At 34.3% G+C, this 25426-nt stretch overlaps 1 protein-coding gene across 8 annotated transcripts in view; it reads right to left on the bottom strand.

The window, feature by feature from the left end:
• The window catches only part of AFDN (afadin, adherens junction formation factor), a 164495-nt gene that overhangs the window by 28236 nt on the left and 110833 nt on the right, over nucleotides 1-25426 (bottom strand). For all 8 annotated transcript variants that reach the window (XM_058289748.2, XM_058289763.2, XM_058289754.2 and 5 more), the window contains 4 exons: nucleotides 23655-23798; nucleotides 22026-22224; nucleotides 17109-17212; nucleotides 14848-14934 (listed from right to left, as the gene is read on the bottom strand). In XM_058289748.2, coding sequence (XP_058145731.1) covers nucleotides 14848-14934; nucleotides 17109-17212; nucleotides 22026-22224; nucleotides 23655-23798 — 534 coding nt within the window. The remainder of the gene's footprint in view (nucleotides 1-14847; nucleotides 14935-17108; nucleotides 17213-22025; nucleotides 22225-23654; nucleotides 23799-25426) is intronic.

The following is a 25426-nucleotide window of genomic DNA, read 5'->3' as shown; positions in this document are numbered from 1 at the left end:
AAGTATCACAAAGCTATGCCACAGTGATTTCAACAAATGACTTAATTAAAACAAAACGTCTACAACACACTAGAATTATGTAATTTTCATTAGAAAGTTAGCCACTTTTTCCTTTTAGTTAATCTTTAAAGATTTGATGTATGGGACTCCTGTATGATGTTATGCATGTTTGCTTTGTCAGTTCACAACTTTTACTATACACTTAATTGCTTATGTATGTTCATACATAAATGATATAAAGATAATAATGATCAGATTGGTTAGCGGAAAATACTTTGTTTAGTAGTAATATTTTGACATTGCTCTTTAATTATTAGTTAAAAAGGTTTAAAAACAATGCAAGTTATTGGTGGTAGGGTGAGATGTTATGTATGTTTGTTTGATGTTATATATGTTTGCTTTGTAAGTTCACAACTATTATACATTTATTGTTTACGTATGTTTATGTAGGAGTGATATATTTCAATAAAAGAAAAAAAATAAAAATAAAAAATAGTCTGACTGACTAGCACTGCTGACGCATTACTCCTTTCTCCCCTCAGCAAAAATTTCAAGCATGTAATAGTTTTGTGGGCATAAACCCATCTATTACATATTTCATTTTGAAATCAGTACAGAATTTTGTAATTTAACAACAACAAAAAAAACCCTCAATTTTGAGAAGGAGTATGTTTCCTGTTTTACCAACTGCTTATTAGATACCTCCCTTTAGATATCACCCAGCCACTTCAAACACAACATGACATGACCAAAAGTATAACATATTATCCTTAGATGGATCCTTTTGCCATAAAGAATATTATTGGGATAGTTGGTAAAGCTTAAACTTTTCTATATACTTGAAATTATTTCAAAATAAAATATTCAGTGGGCACTCAATAAATGGCAATTTCCTGAATTTTAGCATGTCCTTTAGCATAAGAGTAATACTCCATTTAACTGACTTTACCTACCAATACTGGGTTTTTGTTGAATTTAGGTACCCAAGACACACTATATGATCTACTTCCCTATTTGTTAAAGTGGGTATTCCCTAATATATAATCTTATTAATTGTATTTTTACATAGTCCATAATTTTACATAATCTATGACTGTTTAATTTAACAATTCAGCTGTTAAAATCCCTATCATGTAGCTTATATTCTAGAGTAGAATTTTATCTGTAGTCACCCATTAATTCTAGTTGAGGACACAGAAAAGCCTTCTCTATCAGCAAATGCTATATATTAATCAATATTTCCTTTGAGCTCATTTGCTTAGTCAGATTTATACAAAATTCTAAAAGCACTAGTGATTTTCTTATTCCGCTTTCTGCTTGACTGATATAAAAACCATGCTTACTGAATTTCAGAATACCAACTTTTAGTGTGAATGAGCACTTAACTATTTTCACACAGCATGATTTTTTAATGTAGGGAATTACCTTCTAACTTAAATAATAAAAAGTATCCTTTCAATAAGATAACCAATTACTACTATTTTCAACAAGTAAAATGTTTAGAGCAATACTAGTAATGTACTATTAACAATGCTGTAAATAATAAAATATCAATAAATCAAGCCTTCCCCTATTATTTCTGATATTTGTTATTATTATTAATAGACAAAAAAATCCCCTATTATTTATTTAGAAAACCTATAATAAAAATTACTTACTTTTAAAATCACAAAATGGACATAAAAAAATGCAAAAATTGTTGTTTTGCTTCTCTCTAATAAACCAAGAAACTGTACACATATTTTTGGTCCTGGCTAGTTAGCTGTTTTGTTACACACAATTTTCATTCTAGGATGATATTTTTGTTTCACTTTCAGAATATATTGCATCTTGCCTGCATTATTACTTCATGTTTTCAACCTCTTCAGACCATTAATTACACAACTGATGAGGGATGTTAGGCTCTATTACTTCATTAAGAGTCTACATTTGAGGGAACAAAAATAGAAACTTAAATTCTATAGCATTTTAAACAAATAATTTATTACACTATATGCAAGTGTCTCTACCTTCAATCTGCTCAGCACATTTCTACCAAATTACCTTTCCTAAAACATAACTCAAATGTTATCCTGGTCAACAACTTCAGTAGCTGCCTGATACTTTTAAAATAAACAGGGACCCCCTACACATGGCATTCGTGGCTCCCTGAACCTAAATATATCTTTAAGCATTATCTAACCTTATTTTCTCTCTCTCAACATACTTGGTTCTACCCAAATCAGTCATTCATTTCCTCTATTCTATCCTTTTTGTCTCCCTATTCTTACTTTTCTTTATATTGTTCTCTCCACTTAAAATATCTTTTCTTATGCAACTCTCTGACAAAATCCTTTCCATCATTCAATTCTTAGGCTCACTACTACCACCAGCCAGCCTCTCACCTTCCCAGTTATGCAAGATGTAATCTTTTCTGCATTTATGGTTCTCATGGGATTTTTCTCTGTTCCCTTTTAGTAGTTACTTGTTATGTACTGTATTACAATTTCGTTGAGATGTTCTCTCTATCCAACTAGCTTATATGCTTCTTTGAAGAGATGTGTCCAATCAGGCTGCCTTATACTCTACAACAATTTGTTGAATTCCTTATTTAAAAAATCTCCTATTAGGAAATCCATCCTTGTATTTAATGAAATACATTAGTAAGTAGAAGCATATGATATGTGCCTTATATATGAGTTGGTAAAATAACTTTGTAAAATTAGTAGTTTAAAAAGTGAGAAACTGTGACACCAAACGTGCTATTTCAGGAAGTGGCATGCAAATCCATTACTGTCAGGAAATGGGTACAGGAAAGATATAATATTTAAGAACTGATAAATACTATTTTCTTCCATGATGCAAATTTATCTGGATTCTAAGTTACAATCACCTCTTTAATTCCAAATAACTTGAATTTATAAGTGTATCTGCTGGTCACAAAAAGAGGTCTTCACTTGAGGAAAAGAAGTTCATGATTATTAAAGACCTCAATTCAAAAGAACCATTAATGCCTAAGAGGTCTATTTAAGGTTGGTCATAAAAATCGACTTTAATTAAAAGTCATCAATGATATCATGAAAAACGTATTTTTAAAAAAAATTCTTAGACATGATACAGAAATAAAGAATGTGGATCTAGAATATTCTAACAGGTATTCAAACTGGCTCTATTATTAGAATAGCCTCTCCTTCCACACTGGTTTCCTTCCATCTCTGTGCTTATTTGAGTGCTATCTATAGTTCATGTGCAGCTCAGTCATATACTGGCCATAACAAATTGTAAACATAACTTGTATATAGAGAAATAATTGTTCTAATAGTAATTACTTTAGAAAAACAAAATTAAGATATAATAGCTAGAGATAAAAGAATTCTAAGGTATTTCCAAGTATAAATATCAAATAACTGTGGGTAGTAGTTACTTTGAACATGAAACACCACATTCTTTAACTAAGTATAAGGTGATCAAATGTCTCAATCTGGCAATGGCAGTCTTAATTTGGAATAAATGCCCTGGCTGGAGAGCAAACAGAATATAGAAGATCTGCTTCATTCCTGCTAATTGCCATTTGTATTGGGAACTACATACTGATTCCAACCTCAGCTATTAGTAAATTCCAGTTGAAATAATTCCTTAACTTTAGGGAGCACTGTCCCTACCTATTCCACTTATCTGAACAGAAATAATATTATAGCCTATGATAAAAAAATGGAATAAAACAAAATTTATTTATTTCAAAAATATTAGGCCACTTAATTTGTATCTTATTTCTAAACAAGTATGCAGCACAAATAAATCTAGCCTGGTAAGACTGAGTTAAAAAAAATTTATTAAAATAATCCTATTAGTTCCTCTTTTTATATATATATATAAAAAGTTAATTTTATGATCATTCTAACATTTTCTAATTAAGAAAGGAAAATGGATTCCAGAAGTTTTGTGTTTTTTTGCTGCTACACATATCATATCAGTCAATGTATCATATCAGTCACTGAAAGCATGTAAATATAAGCACTTTAAGTATTGACCAAAAGCCAACTATTGAAATGAAAAGAAACAGATTTCAGATGTTGGTAATAAGAAATGCTATTTAGACACTCTAAAACTTTGCTGTCCTAAGCACTCAAAATGTGGCTAGCCCAAATTGAATTGAAATAAGCAGTAAGTGTAAAATAAACCCAAATTTCAAAAAAGAATGTAAAATATCTCATTAATAGCATTTATAATGATTACATGTTTAAATAACATTTTGGATATACTGGGTTAATAAGTAGAACACATTATTAAATTCACTTGTTTCTTTTTATTTATTTTTAATGTAGCTAGCAGAAAATCTTACATTACATATGTGGTTCCCTTTATATTTCTATTCCACAGCACTGCTCTAAAACTGCAGGTTTTTCAAAGTATGTATGTTTTTAGTAACCACTGGTACAAGGCAATAAATTTATAATTATCCAGATAACTGGGTTAAAAGCTTACCCATAATATGTATGCTACATTATATACCCTTATTTCCAATCATGAGAAAGACAACAAGATTATACAATTGTAAGAATTACTTGCCTAAGGTGCCGAAACGGTATTTGAAAATTCATTAATGCACTGAGTCTATTTATTATTTACAAAATGAAAAGGATAATAATAACCACTAAGGAGTCTTAATCCTCATTCAAGAAATCAAATTCCCTTTAGAAAATGATCCTTTAGAAAGCAATTATATATTCCAAAAGTATCAATTACAAATTTAAGTAAACAAAATTCTGGAATTAAAAACAAACATATACTGGAAGAAAAATTTTAATAAAAAAAATAATTCTCCCTTCTAGAGGCATTTAATGTGAAAAACACTAGCAGCAAAGTACCCAAACTGCTTTGTTTGGTATTTGTGGCTCTCCAACATGATTTAAGAATATCAGAGTATGATAACCAAAAATATATTAACCAGGTAGTACAAAAGAAAGGGAGAATATCTAGATTAAGGACCTAACTCCTTAAACACAAACACACACATAGTACAACAAACAGTAATTCAAATGAAATACAAAAATATCACTATATGTATCGTTTCAAAATGTTATTTTAAAATGCATCATGTAACTGCTTTGCTTTCCTTAGAAGGGATAGATAGGATAGGGTTTGAGAGAGAGAAGAAAGAAGGACAGAAAGGACAAAGGAGGGTAAAGAAAAATCCTACCTGAAACTTGTAGAAAAAAAACTTACTTGTACAAAAGAGAATGGCAATAAATGAATAACAAAAAGACCAATAAAAGCTAGAAATAACAACTCAGCTTCTATATATTATACTTTCCCTGCAATTGAGAAAAACTCACCTCTTAGTTGCTTTAAGTGTCTGATGAGAAATAGTTATAAGGAAAAGGCGAAAAGGCAATCCCCAAATGTCCTATTTTTTACCCTAATTCTCCTGATTCTCTCTATTTGGGAAGACTAAAGAAGTACAGGAAGACTCACCTCATGCACAAGAGACTCAATTAAAAGTAGCCTATGCTTCCAACATTCCAGTAGCAAACTTTGAGTGAGTGTGGGAGTATGATATGATTAACAGCATAAAAACATCAATACACAATCCAAAAAAAAAAAAGAAAGAAAGGAAAGATATGCCTGCCAAAACAGCATTATTTCAACCCTATTGTTTTTCTGGTATGGAAATACAGTCTGGATTCTCTAACTAAAGGTTTTAAAACAATAACTGGGCTGAAATGACCTATGAGCACAGGAATATTTAAAATTCATCAAGTCTAATTCTGTACAATGCTTTGTTCTCTTGATTTTCTCAGTGTTTTTGATTGTTTTACTTCTAATCAGATAAGTAGTTTTGATTTCATAAACTATCGAAAACCAGATTAGGGTTTTAAAATCATTTTAAAGCTCCGTTGTTTTTTGGTAGGAATTACTGTAATTCTGCAATAATCACTTTTAAAATTCTTTCTTGATGTAAATTCTACCCTCAGCAATTGAAAGTAAACAGTAACTTACCTCTAAGAAACATGTTATTATAAATGAAATCCTATGAGCTAGCTTCTAGTTTCAGTTCCTTTCATTTTACCCTTAAAACCAAACAAAAAACAAAAACACCACAACATCTTTCTTTTCCCTATCTATAAAAATGAAGGGAATAAACTAGATAGGGGCTCTTAACGAGTTCCGCAGAGAGGCTTTAGGAGGTCCATGAACCACCAAAAATTGTATGCAAAATTTGACTTGTGTATGAATTTTCCCAGGGAGAATGGTGAAGGGCTTTCATTAGATTCTCAGAGTGATCTGTGAATCAATAAATTTTCAAGGTGGTAAGAGACCAATGAAGATGATCTCTAGGTTTCCTTACAGAGCTTCCCAGAGCATGTGCCCAGTGTAGGGAATGGGTCTTAACTGCCCAAGTCTTGTGGGTGACTAGGTGAGGTCTGGGCCAGTTTGAGCCCCCCAGTGCCTCAGAAGCCTGGTCTCTTTATTCAGATGTACCCTAAAGATATTGCCATTTTCTATGTGTACTACATTGTGAAAAGGGGTAGTTCTGTTTAAGGGTATTAACACTTTATGCTTCTATTATATTATTTTAAGATTATAAATTGAATTCAATCTTTCAGTTAATCTAAGAAACAGTACTTAGGCCATAATTATAAAAATAGGTAAGGAGCACTGTGCCAATTTGTACAATTTAATGAAAAGTTATTTTGGTATTGCCAGTGAAGAAAACTTTACAGCTACACTGAATACTTTGGAATTGATTTTTAAAAGGAACTAAGAATTTCCTGACTTCATTTCTTTGATTAGGTCTTTTCCACGTGGTCATAATAAGGACTTCAAAGAACAGAAATGGGAAGTTCTCAAATACTTCAAAACACTAAATTATCATTTTTATAAGGAACTTACTCTTTACAAAGAAAAAGTATATTACTAAACCTTAACCTTCTCATCCATAAATAACACAAATCTTATTTTATGTTTTATGCTGATTTAAAATCTTAAAATCAGCACATAATCTAAAAGCACAAAGGAGAACATCTTTAAGACACTATGTAATTAACCATCTATTTTTTTTTTTAATCATAGTAAAATATCCTAAGTACTTTTAAAATGACCACTTGTATGTTCACTTTCAGGAAAAAAACAAGGTTTTAGATAATGACTATAGTAAAACCACCTAACATGGCCAAAAGTAAAGTTACACAGGCCTACAGCAAATTATATAGCAGTAGGTGCCATTATTTAAAACAATTTTCACTATATTGTAGCCAGCAGAGTTAAATGCTTTTTTCTTATATATTTTTAGGAGACTCAAGAATTTACAGCATTAAAATAGAGAGAAACAAACAATTACCTGGGTGTGTAATTACAAGCTACATTTAATGGTTGCTTCATGAGCGAGTTAATTATTGGCAGGTTTAAACAAGTTACGGCAAAAGAAAAAGCACTCTTTGAAGATCACAGATTTTGCCCAAGAACATAGACACCACCACCCTGAAGAAACTCACCACTGATTCTGTTCTTCCGACAACAGAGAACCACATTTTGATCTCTAGGACTACAAAACTTCTTGAACTGTAAAAATCAATCGCCTACTCCTCTCAGTTTTCAACAGCAGCCAATACAGCTGGTATTTCACGACTCTGATCAACACAATTCCGAGCGGGAAGCTATGACAATATGGCATTTATCAACACTAGCTAGAACCAATATAAGATTCAGACTCTTACGTAATCAGTCAGTTCTGATTTTCATTTACTTTGTACTTTACTAAACTTTTAAAAAAAGCTAGAAAAATAAAAAAGGAGGGAATTATTTGTATTTAAAAAATCCAAATTAAACAGGAAGCACTGAGTTGTTCCACAGACAGGACAGAAATTTAGCATACTAGCCTTCCCCCAAAAGTATTTCTAAAAAAGTAAACTACATATACACAGCTTCCAAATCATCTGGATTTCATAAAACTTAACCACAATGTGGAAGGAGAGTCAGGGAGCCTAACATCAAAACATCTTTTAGGGTTATAGCAGCTATGCACTAATTAGAAAAAAATTTCAGAAAATAAAAAAATAAAAGACACTGGGCTGAACACCAAAACCACAACAGCTTATACAAAAAAGCAAAAGCTTACAGAGTAAGTGCTACTGAGCCCTACAGACTCTTCTGCAGAAAAAGATTACAAGACAACACAACAATGAGGATCGATAAAAAAAATATTAATAGGTACTGCTTATTATGTGTTAAGTTTCAAAATGCTTTACTTTCCTAAAATCACAACAGCCTTCTGAGGTAACTACAATTGTTATCATCATCCTGCCGGCAGGAAAACGGAAGCTTTCTGAGGTTAAGCATTTACTCTGGGTTCCAGGGCGTCTAGGCGGAGGTCAGGATCTGAGCCCCGGGAGCCGGACTCCAGGCAGCGCTGCTCCTCCAAGGGGATTTTTACTGAAATGCAAGTCACACTAAGAGATACACTGAAGAAAGCTGCTATGCTGTCCATAAACTGTCCTTCTCTACCTACCTTCCACTTAAATACATCATTGAAAACTTGACCATAAACCTGCTCTAATTTATGTATATCTATGATTATTTCAACTACATAGTTATTTTAGCAATGTGTATAAATTAGATCCTTTTCTTTTGCTAAACTTACCATTCCAAGTAGAAAAGGTACTACAAATAAGCAGGGGTGGGGTTGTGAATTATATCAAGTAGCTAAGTATTCTAAGTGAACCGCCAGATTCATTTGTGTCATTTTAATAAGAGATTGGATAATATACTATTTTCATTAACAGACCATGCAAGTTGTTTCCTCTAGAGCATCAACATGCTGACACCCAAATTTTATCTCCGGTTTTAAACTTCTGAATTCCTCAATCACATATACAACGATCTACTAGATAATATATTTACTTACCTACTTTAACAGGCATCCCAAATCACAAATTTAACAAATTCAAAAACTGAACTCTTGATTCCCAACCCCACCAACCAACATCTGCCCCTTTTCAGTTTCCTTATCTTCAGTAACACTAATCTTCAATAAATAACAACTTTATCTAAAATACCAAGCTGTTCAAGACAGAACCAGGATTCATTTTGATATTTCCCTCTCACCCATAATATCCAATTCATTAACCAATCTGAAAATAATCTTTCAGCAAATATGCATATTCACCTATTAGGTATCAGAAATGGTTGACCCTTCAATAGTGAGTAAGACAAAGTGCCTGCCCTCAAATAAGTTATATTCCAGTGGATGCCATATTATTCTACATATAAAACATACCTGCAATTGGTTTACTTTTCTCTATCTCCACTGCCACTTCCCTATTCTAAACCTACACTACCTCTCATTTGGAAAGCTAGTAACAGTTTACATACAGTCCTTTTGGTTGTACTTCTGAGATTTTCTGATCCATGCTTCATAAAATACTAAGAACAAGCTTTCAACACTGCATTCCCATCACATTATGCCTTTATTGAAACCTCATCAAAGATTTCTTATTTCACTTAATACAAAACCCACTACTTTCTGTCAAGACCTACAACACCTACAACCACAAGGTTCTACCTCAGCAGCCAGTAAGTAATCTGCCACCTGCTTTTATAACAAAGTTTTATCAGAACACACTCATTTATTTATTGTCCACAGCTGCTTGTGCACTACAATGGCAGAGTTGAGTAGATGCATCAGAAACCCACAACACACACCCACACACACAAAGTTTGCTGACCTCTGATCTACACGATCTAGTCCTGGCCTACCTCTCAAATACACCTCATACTACATCCCCTTCAATGATTAATGCATTCTAGCCACACTGGTCTTAGAGCCTCATCTTTTTCCTACCTTAAAATCTTTGTACGTGTTCCCTTTACAGAAATTCTCTACCCACCATCTTTTATCTGGCTAGCACTTACTCATCCTTCAAGTTTCAGCTTAGAAGTCACTTCCTCAGAGAGGCCTTTACTGACCTGCACACTAAATTACAGTTTAGAAGTCAATAAATATCCATGTATAAATCATGATCTATGAAATCAATCACTTTTTCTTTGCCTTTGCCCACAAGTGATCAAGAAATGTACTGGTAAAGTGGCTGCCTAGGACTACAGATATTCTTGAAGCAAGAAGAAAAGAGCTTTTACTAGGGAAAAAAATAACTTTCCTAAGAGTCAAGTCCACACTTAGTATCATTAAATCTATTTTATTAACTAATGAATGAACCACCTTACACATGACTAAACTTGGACTCTCTTTCAAAAGGCTTTAATATATTTATTTTCTTCCAATTGTAATTTACATATACCACACACTGTGGAAAATATTTTGAAAGACCAGAAACAAGAAAAAGTGAAAATCAATATATGTTACGGAGGATCCCACTCCTCCCATTTTAGAGAAGGGATACCCATATCTTTCTTGTATATTCAGCAAGAAAGAAAGGAACAGGAACCTTTCCCCACACTCCATCTACTTCCACTCTCCTCTCCAAAGGAGGGGGAGGCATGCTTTATGTGACTGGTGAGGCAGGGATAAGAAACTGAGTAGGGGTGCTCATCTCCTTTTTAGAGTGCCCTGTTTTGAGCAGGGTTGGAGGTGGGAAGGAGTAGGGTGAAGAAGAATGTGTTTAACTCAGGAATCATGTACTGGCAGGTCCACTGCAGATGAACACATAAGCCATCATCTCCAATCCAGTTTGGCTAGTAAAAAATTTCATCTTTTGATTTATATCTAACTCCCTGTATTGTTACTGTTCTCCACTAAGTCCCAACACTATAATCCTATATATCCCAATTAGAAATACTAATAACACTGTTATTTCCCAGTTTTTTCCTACAAATCTCTTTTTAAATGTCTTTTATAGTATATAGGAAATAGGAAAGAAAATCTACATATTTAAAGATTAAATAATGAAACATTATACTTCGCTCTTCATTTAATCACACAAGCACACAACAGGCACTCAACAATCTCTGCTGAAATAAACATTATTTTAACAATTGGCCACTGCTTTCATTATTTCAGTGTTAATAAAAGTAACAAAGGAACCAATCTTCAAACTATCATACACCTTCAAGCTAATCCCTGTGGACTTGTAAAATTATGTCAAGCTAATGGAGATCTGTAATTGTGCTATATTATATTGCATTTTCTCATCACAAATTACAAATCCTTCTAGAATAGCAAGGATTCAAGAGTCATACATATTTTTATGACAAAACTACTTTCTGGAGAGAGGATGCAGCTTAAGCAGTTGAGCACCCACCTCCCACACGGTGGGGGGGGGAACGACAGGACACATGACACATTCTACTCCCAGTGCCTCCTAAAAAAAAAAAAATCAACAGACAAGCAGAGAGCAGACAACAAGCAAACAGATGAGGGAGCCATCTGTAGGGGTCAGGGGACTATTTTCTAGTGAATATGTATGTATAATGGTAATTTTTAAATATTGTGTTTTCTTCGAATGCTTCCTTATATATGAACTGTCTCCCTTCACCTTGTGGGACATTAGGCTTAAGGTAAGAACACAGATGCAAAGAGAAAGTGTCAGTCCTCAGTTTTGATTTACAAAGAACCTCAGGAGGTTCTTAAGCCCCACAGAAAACAAGTAATTAGTGGAGGCTTGGGTGGTCAGCAGCCATGCAAACCAGCAGGCAGCCAAAGCCAGACAGTTAAAAATCACCAATGTAAATTTAGGGAGGACTGAGGAACAGTTTCAGGTCAGGTCAAAGTTCTACATGTGTTCTTTCGGGCCTGACCAATTACAAGGCTTTGCCTGGCAGGCCTCATGTGGGGACGGGGGCGGGGGTGAAGAGTTGCTCTCCTCACACCAGACTTGGTGCACAGCCAGGGCAGCATTCCAATCTTCTAGAGGGAGCTGCAGCCAAGGACTTGGGCCGCCCCACACCGCATCCCAGGCCAGCCATGCTCATACACCTACCTGTATTCCTAGCCCACACACCAACATTCAGAGGATTCCTGGGCATGTTTCCCGCTCTCCTCCCGTACTGCACCATCCCGTACTGCACGCCCTCTGACCTCACCCAGTACAGTACCATGGGGGGAAAATGGTGCCCTTCTCCTTTGCCTCTCGCCTGCCTACATGGTCTCAGAAAGAGGGAAGAAAGCCTGTTTCAGCCTGGCCAGTTGTCCTAATTGACCACCTCAGTACCAGGCAGCAGCCCATCAAGGTTAGAGATCAATATTCAGAAACAAACAACTCAAGTCACTCTAACTGGAAGCTAGAGAAGATCTAGAGGACAGGGCGAGGAATTGCAACAGCGACCCTGCAGCTCCACTCCCTCACTGCTACAGCATAACGCTTGTTCCTTTACACATCAGAAAACTATACCAGAAAAAGAATTAAAAACACAAAGCTTGAAAGTTTAGTTAAATCAAACATGCATCTACAAAACAAAAAAAGTTTCTACTGAGATTATTTTGTTTTAAACTGGAAAATATGGAGGCTCTGGTAAAACGATAGTCTTACTATCCCACACTACTCAAATCTTAAGCAAGATTAGTATTTTAAATAATATTAGACGAGTAGCAGAATATATGGAAATTAAATTTTTCCTGTATATCTGAGTGTGGTGGGCAATTTTTGACCCTAAAAAATCTTCTTCCCCTGAAAATGGGCATCTGATGCAGTTGGTGAACAAAGAAAAAGTAGCTCTACAACTGATACTTCCCTATTCACGTTTCCAAATGTTTTGAGTTGTGGGTCCAATAAAATTTCAACAGCCTGGAAATATGGCCCATGAATATGACCCTTACCAGGAGTAAGTGGAACTTCTAGACTATGTGGGTGGATTAAGTATGGCCCTGGACCTACCCTCTGGCCTACTTTAAGTGCACTAAACAAAAAGCACAGTATCTGTGAAGTGCAATAAAGCAAAGCACAATAAAACCATGTATGCCTGTAGAGACACGACTCTCCCAACGGATTCCCAACTGGATGTGCCACCTTTAGTCCCAGGTTCTTAATTAATTAATCTTAGATGCTATTTCCAGAAAAAGCTTTGAAAATGGTCAATTTCATCATGTTCCAAATCCTTTCAGTTCTCTTTGGTGCTTACAAGATCAAATGCAATCTCTTCAACCAATCGATCAAAAGTTTTAAAAGTTATTAAAGCACTACCTTCTTAGTCATCCTCAACTCACTAGGCAAGCAGGTCTCATGTTATCAAAATATGGCATCTACAGTGCTTGTTTGTTCTATCCTTGCTTATATTATCACTCCCAACCATAATATACCACCTCCCTTACTGCTTTTTTCCAATTATATTCTAAGGACTAGCTGAAATTCTACTTTCCACAATTGCTATAACAATCATTAATATCCTTAACACACTTATCTGAAATACTAAATTGTAATATTTTATCATACTTATATTGGATATTAATCATATACTGTTCCATAGGCATTTGTCTTGTTGCAGTATATAGACTAAGATTATGGACAGCAAATCTGTCACATATAACCCAGTAAAATTTTTTTTTCAATATATTTGGTGATTTATTATATTAAATACATCAACTTTTAAGATTAAAGAGGAGTGACAATGAATCAAATACCCACTCATTTTGTTAAACAGAGTCAGTCTAACAGGGGGGAGAAGAGATGAAATTCCAAGTTATTTAATTCTAATTATGGTAAGTGCTAGAAAGAAAAGTGTGGAGGGCTATAAAAGCACATGGGGGACCTAACCTTATTTAGAGAATAATGATGAAAAGGGGGTGCTGTTAGGGAAGACCTTATGGAAAGCAACATATTTAATCCTTGTTTTGAGAAGAAGTACAAAGGATAAATACTCAAACTAGAGGGAATGGTATATGCAAAAATTCAAGGCAGAAAGAACCTTTTTATTAGTTGGACTACTCATTTAGCTCACTTGCTGCTTGCAGTGAAGAACCATCATCACCTTGACATTTTCCCTAACAGTTCTTCACATGTACGAGGTCCCAGGTTCAATTCCTGGTACCTCCTAAAAATAGATATTAAATACACAACAAAAAATTTGTGCTATTAAAATGTTATTGTAAACAAAGGCAAAGTTGACTTACTAAACCACTAATTATTGAATATTAGCTAATAAATATATTTGTTCCACTGAAAGTATCTGAATAATTCAAAGCTAAAATTCATTATAAATATTATTCAATATCTGTAGCTTATGAATAACTCCAATATCCACAATATTAATTATTTTTGACCAAAAGAGAAAAAAATATCTGCTATTTTAAATATACTGCCACAAACTAGTAGGTGAAAAGCATCAACCCAAATAGTTATTTGGAGTGTGTTCCTGCCATCAGTACCTATTAGGACCACACACAGCCCAGGGTAAGAACGCAATTTCTTAAGCTCCACTCCACACTTACTAGAAGAGATATCTGGAGATCAGACAGGAAATCTGTGTAAAAAGTCATCCAATGATTCTAACGTGCACTAAAGTCTGAGAAAAGGTTTCCTAATACTTTGTTGTGATTAGGTGTAGACCTATTTCTCTCATTTCAAACAAACTAAGCAGTTTTCTACTATGCCAACGCTATATCCCTCTGTTGTGGCTCATCGAGTTTTGACTATGCTTGTTTCCTTCTGAGCACCATCTGCTCAATCTCAAGGTATCACTCACTCTAGCCACATTTTCCGAGTAGGAGGTCATCCAATTAATTGAGCCTGGGCACAGTGGTTTCTTTCATCTAACACCATTCCTCCTGCCCCCCGCCCCATGCAACAAAACAAAACGGAACATGCATTTTATCCACAGACTGTAGAATACTCCCACACAATTCAACTCTGACCGACTGCTGATTCAACGCTTAAAGAAGAGACTACGGCAGTTCCCACATTACTAATTCTGTCCTACCTTTGCTGCAACAATGCTAAGGCCCATGCCATTTTGCTTTTTTAGGGTCACTGTGATTATTTCAGGTTCTTTCCTCAGAGGATGAGTCTAAAGGATAAAAAAAAAAATGATTTAGGACAAATTGAAGTACTGTATATGGTTAGATAACTCATGACCTACTCAATCGTAGTCACTAATAAACGGGGAAAGAAAACAAAAGAAAGGTGGGAAAGGAAAATAGTAAAACAAAAAAATCAATATAGATAATTTTCATGTATCAATCTGGTAAGCTAAATATTGATACACTAAACTTATGAATGTTGAGGATGAACCTAGATAAATGTTATTTATTAAATATTATTCAAAGAACTTAATTTATAACTAAATTTCTATTACTATTGTCAGTAAACCTAATCAATTATAAAGACAAAATTCAATTTTTGCTTTACCTTTCAAAACAGATAACCAGCTTTTGGTTTGTTTTAAGAAGAAATTTAACTTTATTTTACATTGTCAATGGGGATGATAGCAACAAACAGTTAAAACAAAGATGATCTAACATCTTTGCTTCTTGGGAAAAAGCAACATTTTAAATAGAGAAAACAAAATAGTTGCAGGATTCAAAGTACTCAGTTATTAAGTAAAGCCCACTTTGTCGGCTAATAACCCCAAAGTTACTAAGTTACAGTCCTATAAAACATGCCAGTTCTTGAATACATTCATAAAAGAATAAGAAAGTGAAATACTCCTTTGAAGTTACATGATTATATTCATGTCATCCTCCATACCAAAGAGTAAACAAAATTAAAGAAGAAAATTAACAGTGCATACACAATAAGGGAAGATTTAATTAAATAGACAAGCATGAAGGCATACTGCCAAGGAAGTGACAATTATAAACATGGCTTTTTAATTTAGAAGGAAAATGACCAAAGCCGTTGAGAGGATATTTTGAAGGAAATAAGTAATATTAGATAACATTAGAGTTAAAAAGAAAAAAATCAAGACCTGAAATCTCCTGAGGAATCTGTGAACAAACTAAAAGATAAAGAATTAATGATTCCATTGTTTTCTATAAAATCTGGGAATTATAAGTTGCTACTGTTACTTGGGATTTGACAAACAATAAAGGTTTGACCTACAAAAAAGTAAGGTCAATAAAAAATATTACAGGTAGATTTATTTTATCAGTAGTTAAATATGATCATTGATATATTTGGTGTACCACACTGACCATCAGTTAATTCCATTTTGGGAGATGGATATGATACATGCTCAAATCTAAAAAATGTTAGTAAGTCAAAATAAACTACTTTGAATTTAATATACAAAATATACATTATATTGTTTAACTTACATTAAGTATTGCCACTTTATCTAATCTACGTTTTCTTAGAAATTAGGTATGTAACATTAAGAACAGCACATGCAAGGTCAATAAACTTCAAAAGACTATGAGTTATTTTTCATATATCAGAATCCCTAACTCTTGGCCCTGGCAAACTAGTCTATTTCCATTCCTTCTAGAATGGTGGGTAGATAATTAAAACACCACATATGCTGATCCGTTTCCTTATTAACCTTGGTAAATGTAAATGCATGGAAACATCTGCTTGTTCCTTTGAGTCCTTAAGTGGCTTGAAAGATGAAAAAGCAATTATACAAAAATATTAAATAAATGAAACACAACCAAGTTCAAAAAGGAAGAATTTCATTTGTTTATATTTTTCTGATATGATGCTAAACCAAGAAATAGTAGCACATACTAAGATAAATCTAAGCTCGTGTCACTTTCTAAGGCATGGAAAAGTACGTTTTTCTTTAAAACTCTTTGGATGAAGTACAGCAGAATTTTCTCTAAAATTTATGAAGCTAGGAAACACTAGGATTTACCACTCTTTTAAAAAGACACAAAATAACAGCAAATTATTTGATATATAAGGGAGACTAACTGTAAAAGAAGAAAATAGTTTTGCCAAAGAAAAATTTTATGATAATAGTTAATTATGACTAACAGTGTATTTTAAAAATATGTAATTTTAAGGCTGGTACAACTGGAAGCAAAAGTATTCATAAAATTATATAAACATGATCTGTAAAAAAATATATAATATATATATACACAAATCATGGATTTAACATTCTTGAGTAAATTAGGTATTTTTTTTAAAATTTCTTATCACAATGTTCAATGTAAGCAAGGAACTAATTTGCATCAAGTTTTCAAATTACGAGGAATATATTTCTTTTTATAGTCCATTTATTACCCTCAAAATACTTACCAGTTCTGTGTTCTCATGTATAAGGTGACTTTCATAATCTGCACCTTCAAAGTATATTGTCCAAGTACCTGGTGAACGTGAGTGAGGGATTAACCTGCAAAATCCTAAAAAGAAAATAAATTACAAGGTGAAAAGGCACACCATGTTAAGTTGTATGATCTTCAACAAGGGAAGGTAACTGTATTATTTAACATCTAGTGATGATATTTTATAACTTTCTCTCAGAAATAAATTATCAGAGGGGAGCAGATGTAGCTCAGGGGTTTGAGCACCTGCTTCCCATGTATGAGGTCCTGGGTTCAATCCCTAGTATCTCCTAAAAAAATTAAAATTAAATTAAAAATAAAAATAAATAAATAAAATAATCAGATATTTAAGGTCACAGATTTGTTTTGGTCCAAAGAGATGTCAACACAAAGCAGAAAGTGGAATTGGTCTCCCCCTCCTGTGTTCTGAAAAAAGGAATTTTTTTTCAAAAATCCTGGGGTAGGGAAAGTACTTTCGCATTACTTTGTCCTTATTTTCTTATGGCATACTCATTTAGTCTTACAAATAAATTTTAGAATCATTTTTAAAAGTTTCAAAGGATACCTGATATTTTCATTAGGGACAAATGCCATCTTTACAAAACTAAGTCTTTCAATCAGAAATGTATCATTCTTCATTTAGTCAAATCTTTGTGTTAATTTTGTGACAAGGTCATGATCACATAGGCATTGCACAATTCTTAAATTTTCTTTTTAAATATTTATTTATTTATTTAATTCCCCCCCCCCCCAGTTGTCTGTTCTCTGTGTCTATTTGCTGCGTCTTCTTCGTCTGCTTCTGTTGTTGTCAGCGGCACGGGTATCTGTGTTTTCTTTTTGTTGCGTCATCTTGTTGTGTCAGCTCTCCGTGTGTGTGGCACCATTCTTGGGCAGGCTGCACTTTCTTTCATGCTGGGTGGCTCTCCTTATGGGCGCACTCCTTGCGCATGGGGCTCCCCTACGCAAGGGACACCCCTGCGTGGCAGGGCACTCCTTGCGCGCACCAGCACTGCGCATGGGCCAGCTCCACACGGGTCAAGGAGGCCCGGGGTTTGAACCGCGGACCTCCCATGTGGTAGGCGGATGCTTTAACCACTGGGCCAAGTCCGCTTCCCCTAAAATTTTCTTTAAAGTGGTCTTCTTCCTATTATTATTAACAGGTACCATTTATCAAGAGGCTAGACTATGCCAGGCACTCATATCCAGTCTCAATCTCAATGACTAGGTATTGGTTAGGAGTCACAATTAGCATTAGCTGGTATTCCCATCCATTCTTATGGATGTATATTTTTGGATACTTATGAAATTGTGGTAGAGGTAAAAAAGAAATGGATAAACAAAATGTAGTATATAAATACAGTGGAGTATTATTCAGATTGTAAAAAGGAATGAAGTCCTGATACATGTAACAACATGGATGAACCTTGAGGACATCATGTTTAGTGAAATAAGCCAAACACAAAATGACAAATATATGATCTCACTGATTTGCAACAATTATAATAAGAAAACCCACTGAGTCGAAATCTTGAATATAGGTTACCAGGGAACAGGGTGATGAGAGGGAATAGGGAGTTAAGGCTTAAAATACACGAAGTTCCTATTTAGAACAATGGAAATGTTTTGGTAATGGATGGTGGTGTTGGTAGCACAACACTGTGAACATAATTAACAGCAGTGAAACAAATATTTGAATATGGTTAAAAGGGGAAATGTTAGGTTGTATATATGGTTAATAGAATAAAACTTAAAAAAAAAAAAAATCCATGGAACTGCACTACACAGTTTACCCTAAATTAAGCCATGGATTTACAGTTAAATAGCATAATTACAAAAACGTGCTCTCATCAACTGTAATAAATGTACCGCACCAATGCAAAGAGTTAACAGGATGGTTTATGGGAACCCTGTATTTTATGCATGATTGTTCTATAAACCCACAACTTCTCTAATAAGAAAAAAACTTCAGTTAAAATAATATGAATTAATTTTGTTTAGTTTTAGTTCTTACTTTTAAAAAATTATCATTTCAAACCAGTTTCATCAAAATCTAATGAATATCTTGCTTTTTCAAATTATCAAGATTTTGAAATTTAACCAATTGAAAACCATCTTCTTATTTTTTTCCAATGTCAGATTCCCATAAAAAGTTCTGAACCACACTGCTTCGTTAGTTTTCGGAATGCATTTCAGACCATGTATAAGTCTATGCTGATTTTATAGTCTTCTCTCACAAACTTGTATGAAAAAATGGGAGAAATATAAACTGAAAGCACATAGTAGTTCTTCAATCAGCTTACAAAGAGTTAAGTGTAAAAAATTAAAAACAATGAAGTCATAAAACACCTAACTGTCTTTTGAAGGCATCTCTGTACTAGACTACATGTACTATTTTCATTTAACACATATGTAATAATACAGTGATGTCACATCACAATAACACAGTGATGACTTAGATAAAATATCACGTCTCAATATTGATCATTAACAGAGCCTAAGGGGAATTCACAAAGTAAACAATTACAAAGTCAATATCTCACTATTTCCAATTTGGCAAAAATCTACACTATGGCATATATTACAAAACTGGCAGTTGCTTGCACACCATAAATTATACCTATTGGCAAGATGTTAGCAAATTAATTTTCCCAATTGTAAACAATCTTTTGGTTGTTTACAAGGTATTCATTAAAAAAACATTTATTGAATACTTTGCATGCAAGAGGTTCTATGTCAGGCACCAAGGAATGAGAAAAGTAAAACACAGATAAGACTATTGTCAAGGAGCTCATACTTGAATATGGAAGACAGAGAAGGTAACAAAAATATCTTAAAAGAACCTAAGAGTCATTCTTGGGAAAGGGAGTACTAACTGTCAGGAAGATCAAGGTTTTCTAGATGATGTGACACCGGTGTGGGATTTAAGAAAATAAATAAAACTATGAAAGCTAAACAGTAAGAAAGGAGTCCTGACAAAGATAGCAGCACAAATATACAATACACAGTTCAATATTAGGAAAAGAGACAATATGTACATATAATATTCCAAAGTAGAGGGAGATGATGTCATGCTCAACAGTTTGGGTTTCTTTACTACCAGAGGTGATGGGAGAAGGGTGTAAGCAGAAGAAAGCCATCAACAAACCACAGTGGTAACATGGAGGACTGAATGGAAGAAGGGGAAAGCAGAGAATTAGGACAAGAGAACTATTAGATTACTGCAGTAATTAACGTATGAAATATTAATAATATGTGAAATATTTAGGAAGTAAAGCTGATTCACTTTACGCACAGGGCAGCCATCTTTAAACAGCTCTTGTGGTAGCCCCGTGGTTGCGCAGCTCAGCAAGTCCAACTGCTGGCATCAAGGCCCCCCTTCCCGAGGCTTTCCCCCCTCAGTGAGGGGGCAGGGTAGGAGTACTAGCTCAAATCCATACCCACAGGATACAGGACACCTTTAACAGAAAAGTTTGGTTCAGGGATTCCCATCCATCTGGCTGTAACCTTCTTAAAAGCTGTACTGCAGTCTCAATCCTCCTCCTTTCCCCCTTCTCTTTTCACAGGCGTAGGACTTGCATCAGGACTGAAGGCTCTCCCTGCCTGTTCCTACTCCCGCTCCATTTATCCTTCACGTTTTCCTTACAAAAAAATCTCATGCATGTCTAATCCTGTCTTGGCATCTGCTTCTCTGAGGACCAGAATTAAGAGTTCTGAATACAATCAACATTCCTATGAGGACTACGAGTACAATCACATTTTCTAGTTGTTTTGCAAACAATTTCATTTGGAGCAGCAGTTTTTGTAAAATGAATTTTTTAAACTATCAAAACCCTTGAAGATAAAAAGATCTATTTATTGTAGTGAAATACTCAATGAAATAGAAAAATAATGCTCAATAAAATTATACCTATAAGCATGTAACTTTAATTTTATGATTATTTTAATTTGTTTAAACTAAGCCCTCAATTTTGCATCTATTTATGTATTCATCTGCACTACTCTCCATACTACAAAAAGTAGGAGAGTGGGCCTGCAACTGGCCTAATTCAAAAGTTCATGTTTTATGAATAATTGTGGGATTTTTATTATAATTTTTCACCAATATATATCAACAAGAACATGTACCAAAAGTTATATAACAAAACCTGTCAAATCAGCTGCACTCAACTTTTATAGAGCTATAAAATTTTTCACATATAGGAACAGTATAAACTACACAATATGCTAGAGATGGCTGTAGCTGATGAATTTAATTAGCATGTAAATATGTACTAGCTTGACAATGAGAACAGCGGCAGTAACAATAATAATAGTTAATACTTACAGAGCACTTCCTCCAGGACAGTTTTAAGTTTACTCCTCACAACAATCCTATGAGATTTATGCTACCAACACAATGATTTTTTACAGTTTAGAAAACTGAGACACAGAGGTAACTTGCCAAGATAGAAAGGCGCAGGTGACAGAGTTAAGATTAGAAATTAGGCTGTTTGTTTCCAAAGCTTGTGCTGCCTTTAACAATTCTGCTCTACTGGTCCTAATCCAAAGTTTGCAATTTAGTTATAAGCTACTACACTCATAAAATACCAAAAAGGCAGTTGGAATTAAAGGTCCCTTTTTATCAGTCCAAGCAGATTAATAATGATACCTAATGAACAGAGCAGGTGCTTAGACTTATGGCTCACAATATATCCACAAAAGCTTTCTGTCTTTAACTAATTCTGTATCGGTATGAAATGGTTACCTACCGAACCATAAAATACTGATTTCTCCAAAAGCAAATGTGTGTGCACTTACCCATTAGATTGTCCTATAAGAACACACAATTAATAAAATGCCTACTTCAATCTTGGTCACAGTTCAGACTTTAGGTGTCATAAACATTACTTACCTCTTTGGCACAGAGGATCTAAAAATTCTTGTAAACCATTTGGAATATTTCTGACAACATCACAAGAATAGCCATCTTCTGGCAAAAGAAAAGGCAGCTGCAGATCAGGATCCTCTTCTAATTGTACTTCTCTTCCATCACTACGTGCTAATTCATCAGCTGTATTTTCAGCGACAGCCACAACATTTTCTATGAGATCCTAGTTGGAAAATAAATGCAAAATTAAAAACATATGCTAAATGATTGGTGCAGCTGACTAATAATTTTTTAAAAATATATTTGTAACCACTATAACATGGCTTATTTTGTAGACACACACATATACATGTAAGGTTGTTTGCAGAGGGAAAAGAAATTTATCATGTACCCAAAATCAGTTTTATAAAGCAACAAAACAATAGCAAAGTATACACATTTTATATCTGAACCAAGATATTAATTATTAAAGAACAAGTTTCAAATAGCTTGTAGATTTAAATAAAAAGAAACTTCAATGACAATACTTTTTTTCAAAGTAATCATTTTCTTCTGTACAATTCTTTAATATATTTAATATCCAGTTGTTAGTAATCATATTTTTGCAGAATGGTTCATGACCTAGAAAAATGTTCACATCATGTTAATGGAAAAAAAAAGGGTAAGTATATCTATTATTAGTGTTTTTCCTAATTTAGAAATATACCTATATAAAGAAGGTTATTTCTGAATTATGGGTTTATGGACAATTTAAAAAAACAAAACTTTTTATTGAAATATATATATATAATGCATATGTGGAAAAGTTCACAGTTTGTAACACAGAAGCAAGAAACTGAAATCAACAAGCGCCAGAAGAGAAGGGAAAGAAGAGCAGACACTGCCATGTGCCTTGCCACATGACAGTGGAGTCCAGGACTGTTGGCAGCCGAGTTCAGGACAAAACATTCTCTTGAAGCCTTGATTAGACATTTTCAGTCTCAAAACTATAAGCTTATAAGCTAATAAATTCCCACTGTTAAGAGCCAACCCATTTCATGGTATCTGCTTTAAGTGATTGAGGAAACTAAAATAGGCATTTGCCAAATTCCTCTTTATGAAGAGCCAACTTCGGTAGATACTGTGGACTAGGTTTGCTACCCTCCATTCCACTCTCCTAGTGGGAGGCTTCGTTCCAGATGAAAATTTCATTTTTAATAATGAGATGTCTTTGCATGACATTTGGAAGGCAGAAGTGAGGTGGAAGCCACTTTCCTGCTGTTGTTGCATGAAGACATGACTCAACATTCAGTGTCTGGGCATAAGAGGCACATTTATTGCAGTGGCAGCAGCTTTTTGACTTCTGGATCTCAGTCACAGTGGTGTGCTCTTGAACTCAACAGCCCAGTCTTAACTTCCTCTCCTCCAGTCCTTCCAATGATTTTCCAAGAACCTAATTCCCCAAATTAAATCCCTTTCAACTTAAAATACTTAAACGCAGTTTCTTTCTTTCACAGAACCCTAACTCATATATATCATCAGCAAAACATGATCTTTGAAGATGATATTAAAATGTTAACTTGTTAAATAAATATTCCCTTTATTACTTGTTCCAAATTTCTCTGTATAAAAGTGTTCTACACTACATAGTAAAACATGGCAATATTAACTTACCGTTGGGATAAAAGGTTCATCAGGTGCACAGTGATAATTTTGTAATAAGGCTTGAAGTTGTAGTGAATTTAACTTAAAGCAAGTACTGTTTATATTTGGAATGTCATCAGGTGCATACTTATCCATGGTAAGTAAAGTAGTTGCCTATTTAAAAGAATAAATGACAGAAAATATCATGATTTTAAAGTATTTCATAAACAGCACCTGTTATGTAAAATCCATAGAACTGTAACAATTTGTTAATTTCATTTTAAAATAAAGGATTTTTTTTTCATATGCATACTCTTCCGTTTAATACACATAAATTAAAAGGTTTAAAAGATAACTTGTGGTTACTGCATAATCATATAAATATAAAGCTGGAAGGGATCTTAGAGATCATCTAAATCCAACTCTTATTTTATGGTTGAAGAAACTTAGCTTTAAGAGTTAGATTGATTTGCCTAAAGTCACACAGCTAATTAGTGACAAATATGGAATTAGGAAGCAGGTTTTGTAATCCCTGCTCTAGTGATATTATAATTATCACAGGGCTTCTCCTTGACAGCATATCCCTTATTATTAGTGATAAAGATGACGGATACATCTGCAGAACCAAGATAAAACTTCTGGAATCTTGGAATACTACGGCTCCAACTAAAATGGGGAAAAACCTGCCTGATCAAGAAGAACCTATCAGCAGAGGTTCTTCCCTCCTTATCCCATCACAAAGCTCAGCTCTGATTTAGGCAGAGCTATTCTTCTCCTGTGGGCAGGGGGAGATGAAATCACACTCTTTGGATTATTCAATGTTTAAATAAAAAAAATAAAAAAAAAAAACCAGTTGGCAAATTTGCTTTGGCTCTGCATGCCGGTATTCCATAAAGGAGACCAGAATATAGAATGTTTTTAAGGAAACAAACTTCCCTTAACATTATTGATATAAAATACATTTTTGGGAAACGGACTTTGGCCCAGTGGTTAGGGTGTCCGTCTACCACATGGGAGGTCTGCGGTTCAAGCCCCGGGCCTCCCTGACCCGTGTGGAGCTGGCCCATGTGCAGTGCTGATGCGCGCAAGGAGTGCCGTGCTACACAGGGGTGTCCCCCGCATAGGGGAGCCCCACGCGCAAGGAGTGCTCCCATAAGGAGAGCCGCCCAGCACGAAGGAGGGAGCAGCCTGCTGAGGAATGGTGCCGCCCCACTTCCCGTGCCGCTGACAACAACAGAAGCGGACAAAGAAACAAGACGCAGCAAAAAGACACAGAAAACAGACAACCGGGGGAGGGGAGGGGAATTAAATTAAAAAAAAAAAAATCTTAAAAAAAAATACATTTTTAGTAAAAGTTTATGTGTCCTTTTAATTTTGCTAAAAAAAAATACATGTATAATTAGATTCAATTGTTTATGGCCCTAAAGCAAAACATTCAAAAAATTCTTTTTTAAAGTTTAAACATTTAGATCACCATTTAGATGAACAATAACTGGCATCTAAATAAGGTTTCATTGTATGGACTTTTTTTTAAGTTTTTAATTTTTAAATTTTATTTTTGAGGTACCAGGGTCTGGGATTGAACTGGGACCCTGTATGTGGTAAGCCAGCATTCAACCACTAGCCACATCGGCTCCCCTGAGTTGGTTTTTTCATTCAAAGCAGGCTAGTAGCCCCTCTCTATACTAAATCTTTCTTGAAAGGGATTAAGTCATTGAGGAGAAACATACAAAATTATACACTAAGGAAATTTAAAATAATATATTATTCTAGGTTTTAATGCTTTAGATACTCATATTCCT

The sequence above is a fragment of the Dasypus novemcinctus genome, chromosome 28 (genome assembly GCF_030445035.2).
Source record: "Dasypus novemcinctus isolate mDasNov1 chromosome 28, mDasNov1.1.hap2, whole genome shotgun sequence".
In the NCBI taxonomy this organism is placed as follows: Eukaryota; Metazoa; Chordata; class Mammalia; order Cingulata; family Dasypodidae; genus Dasypus; species Dasypus novemcinctus.
This window is presented reverse-complemented; position numbering and strand designations above follow the sequence as displayed.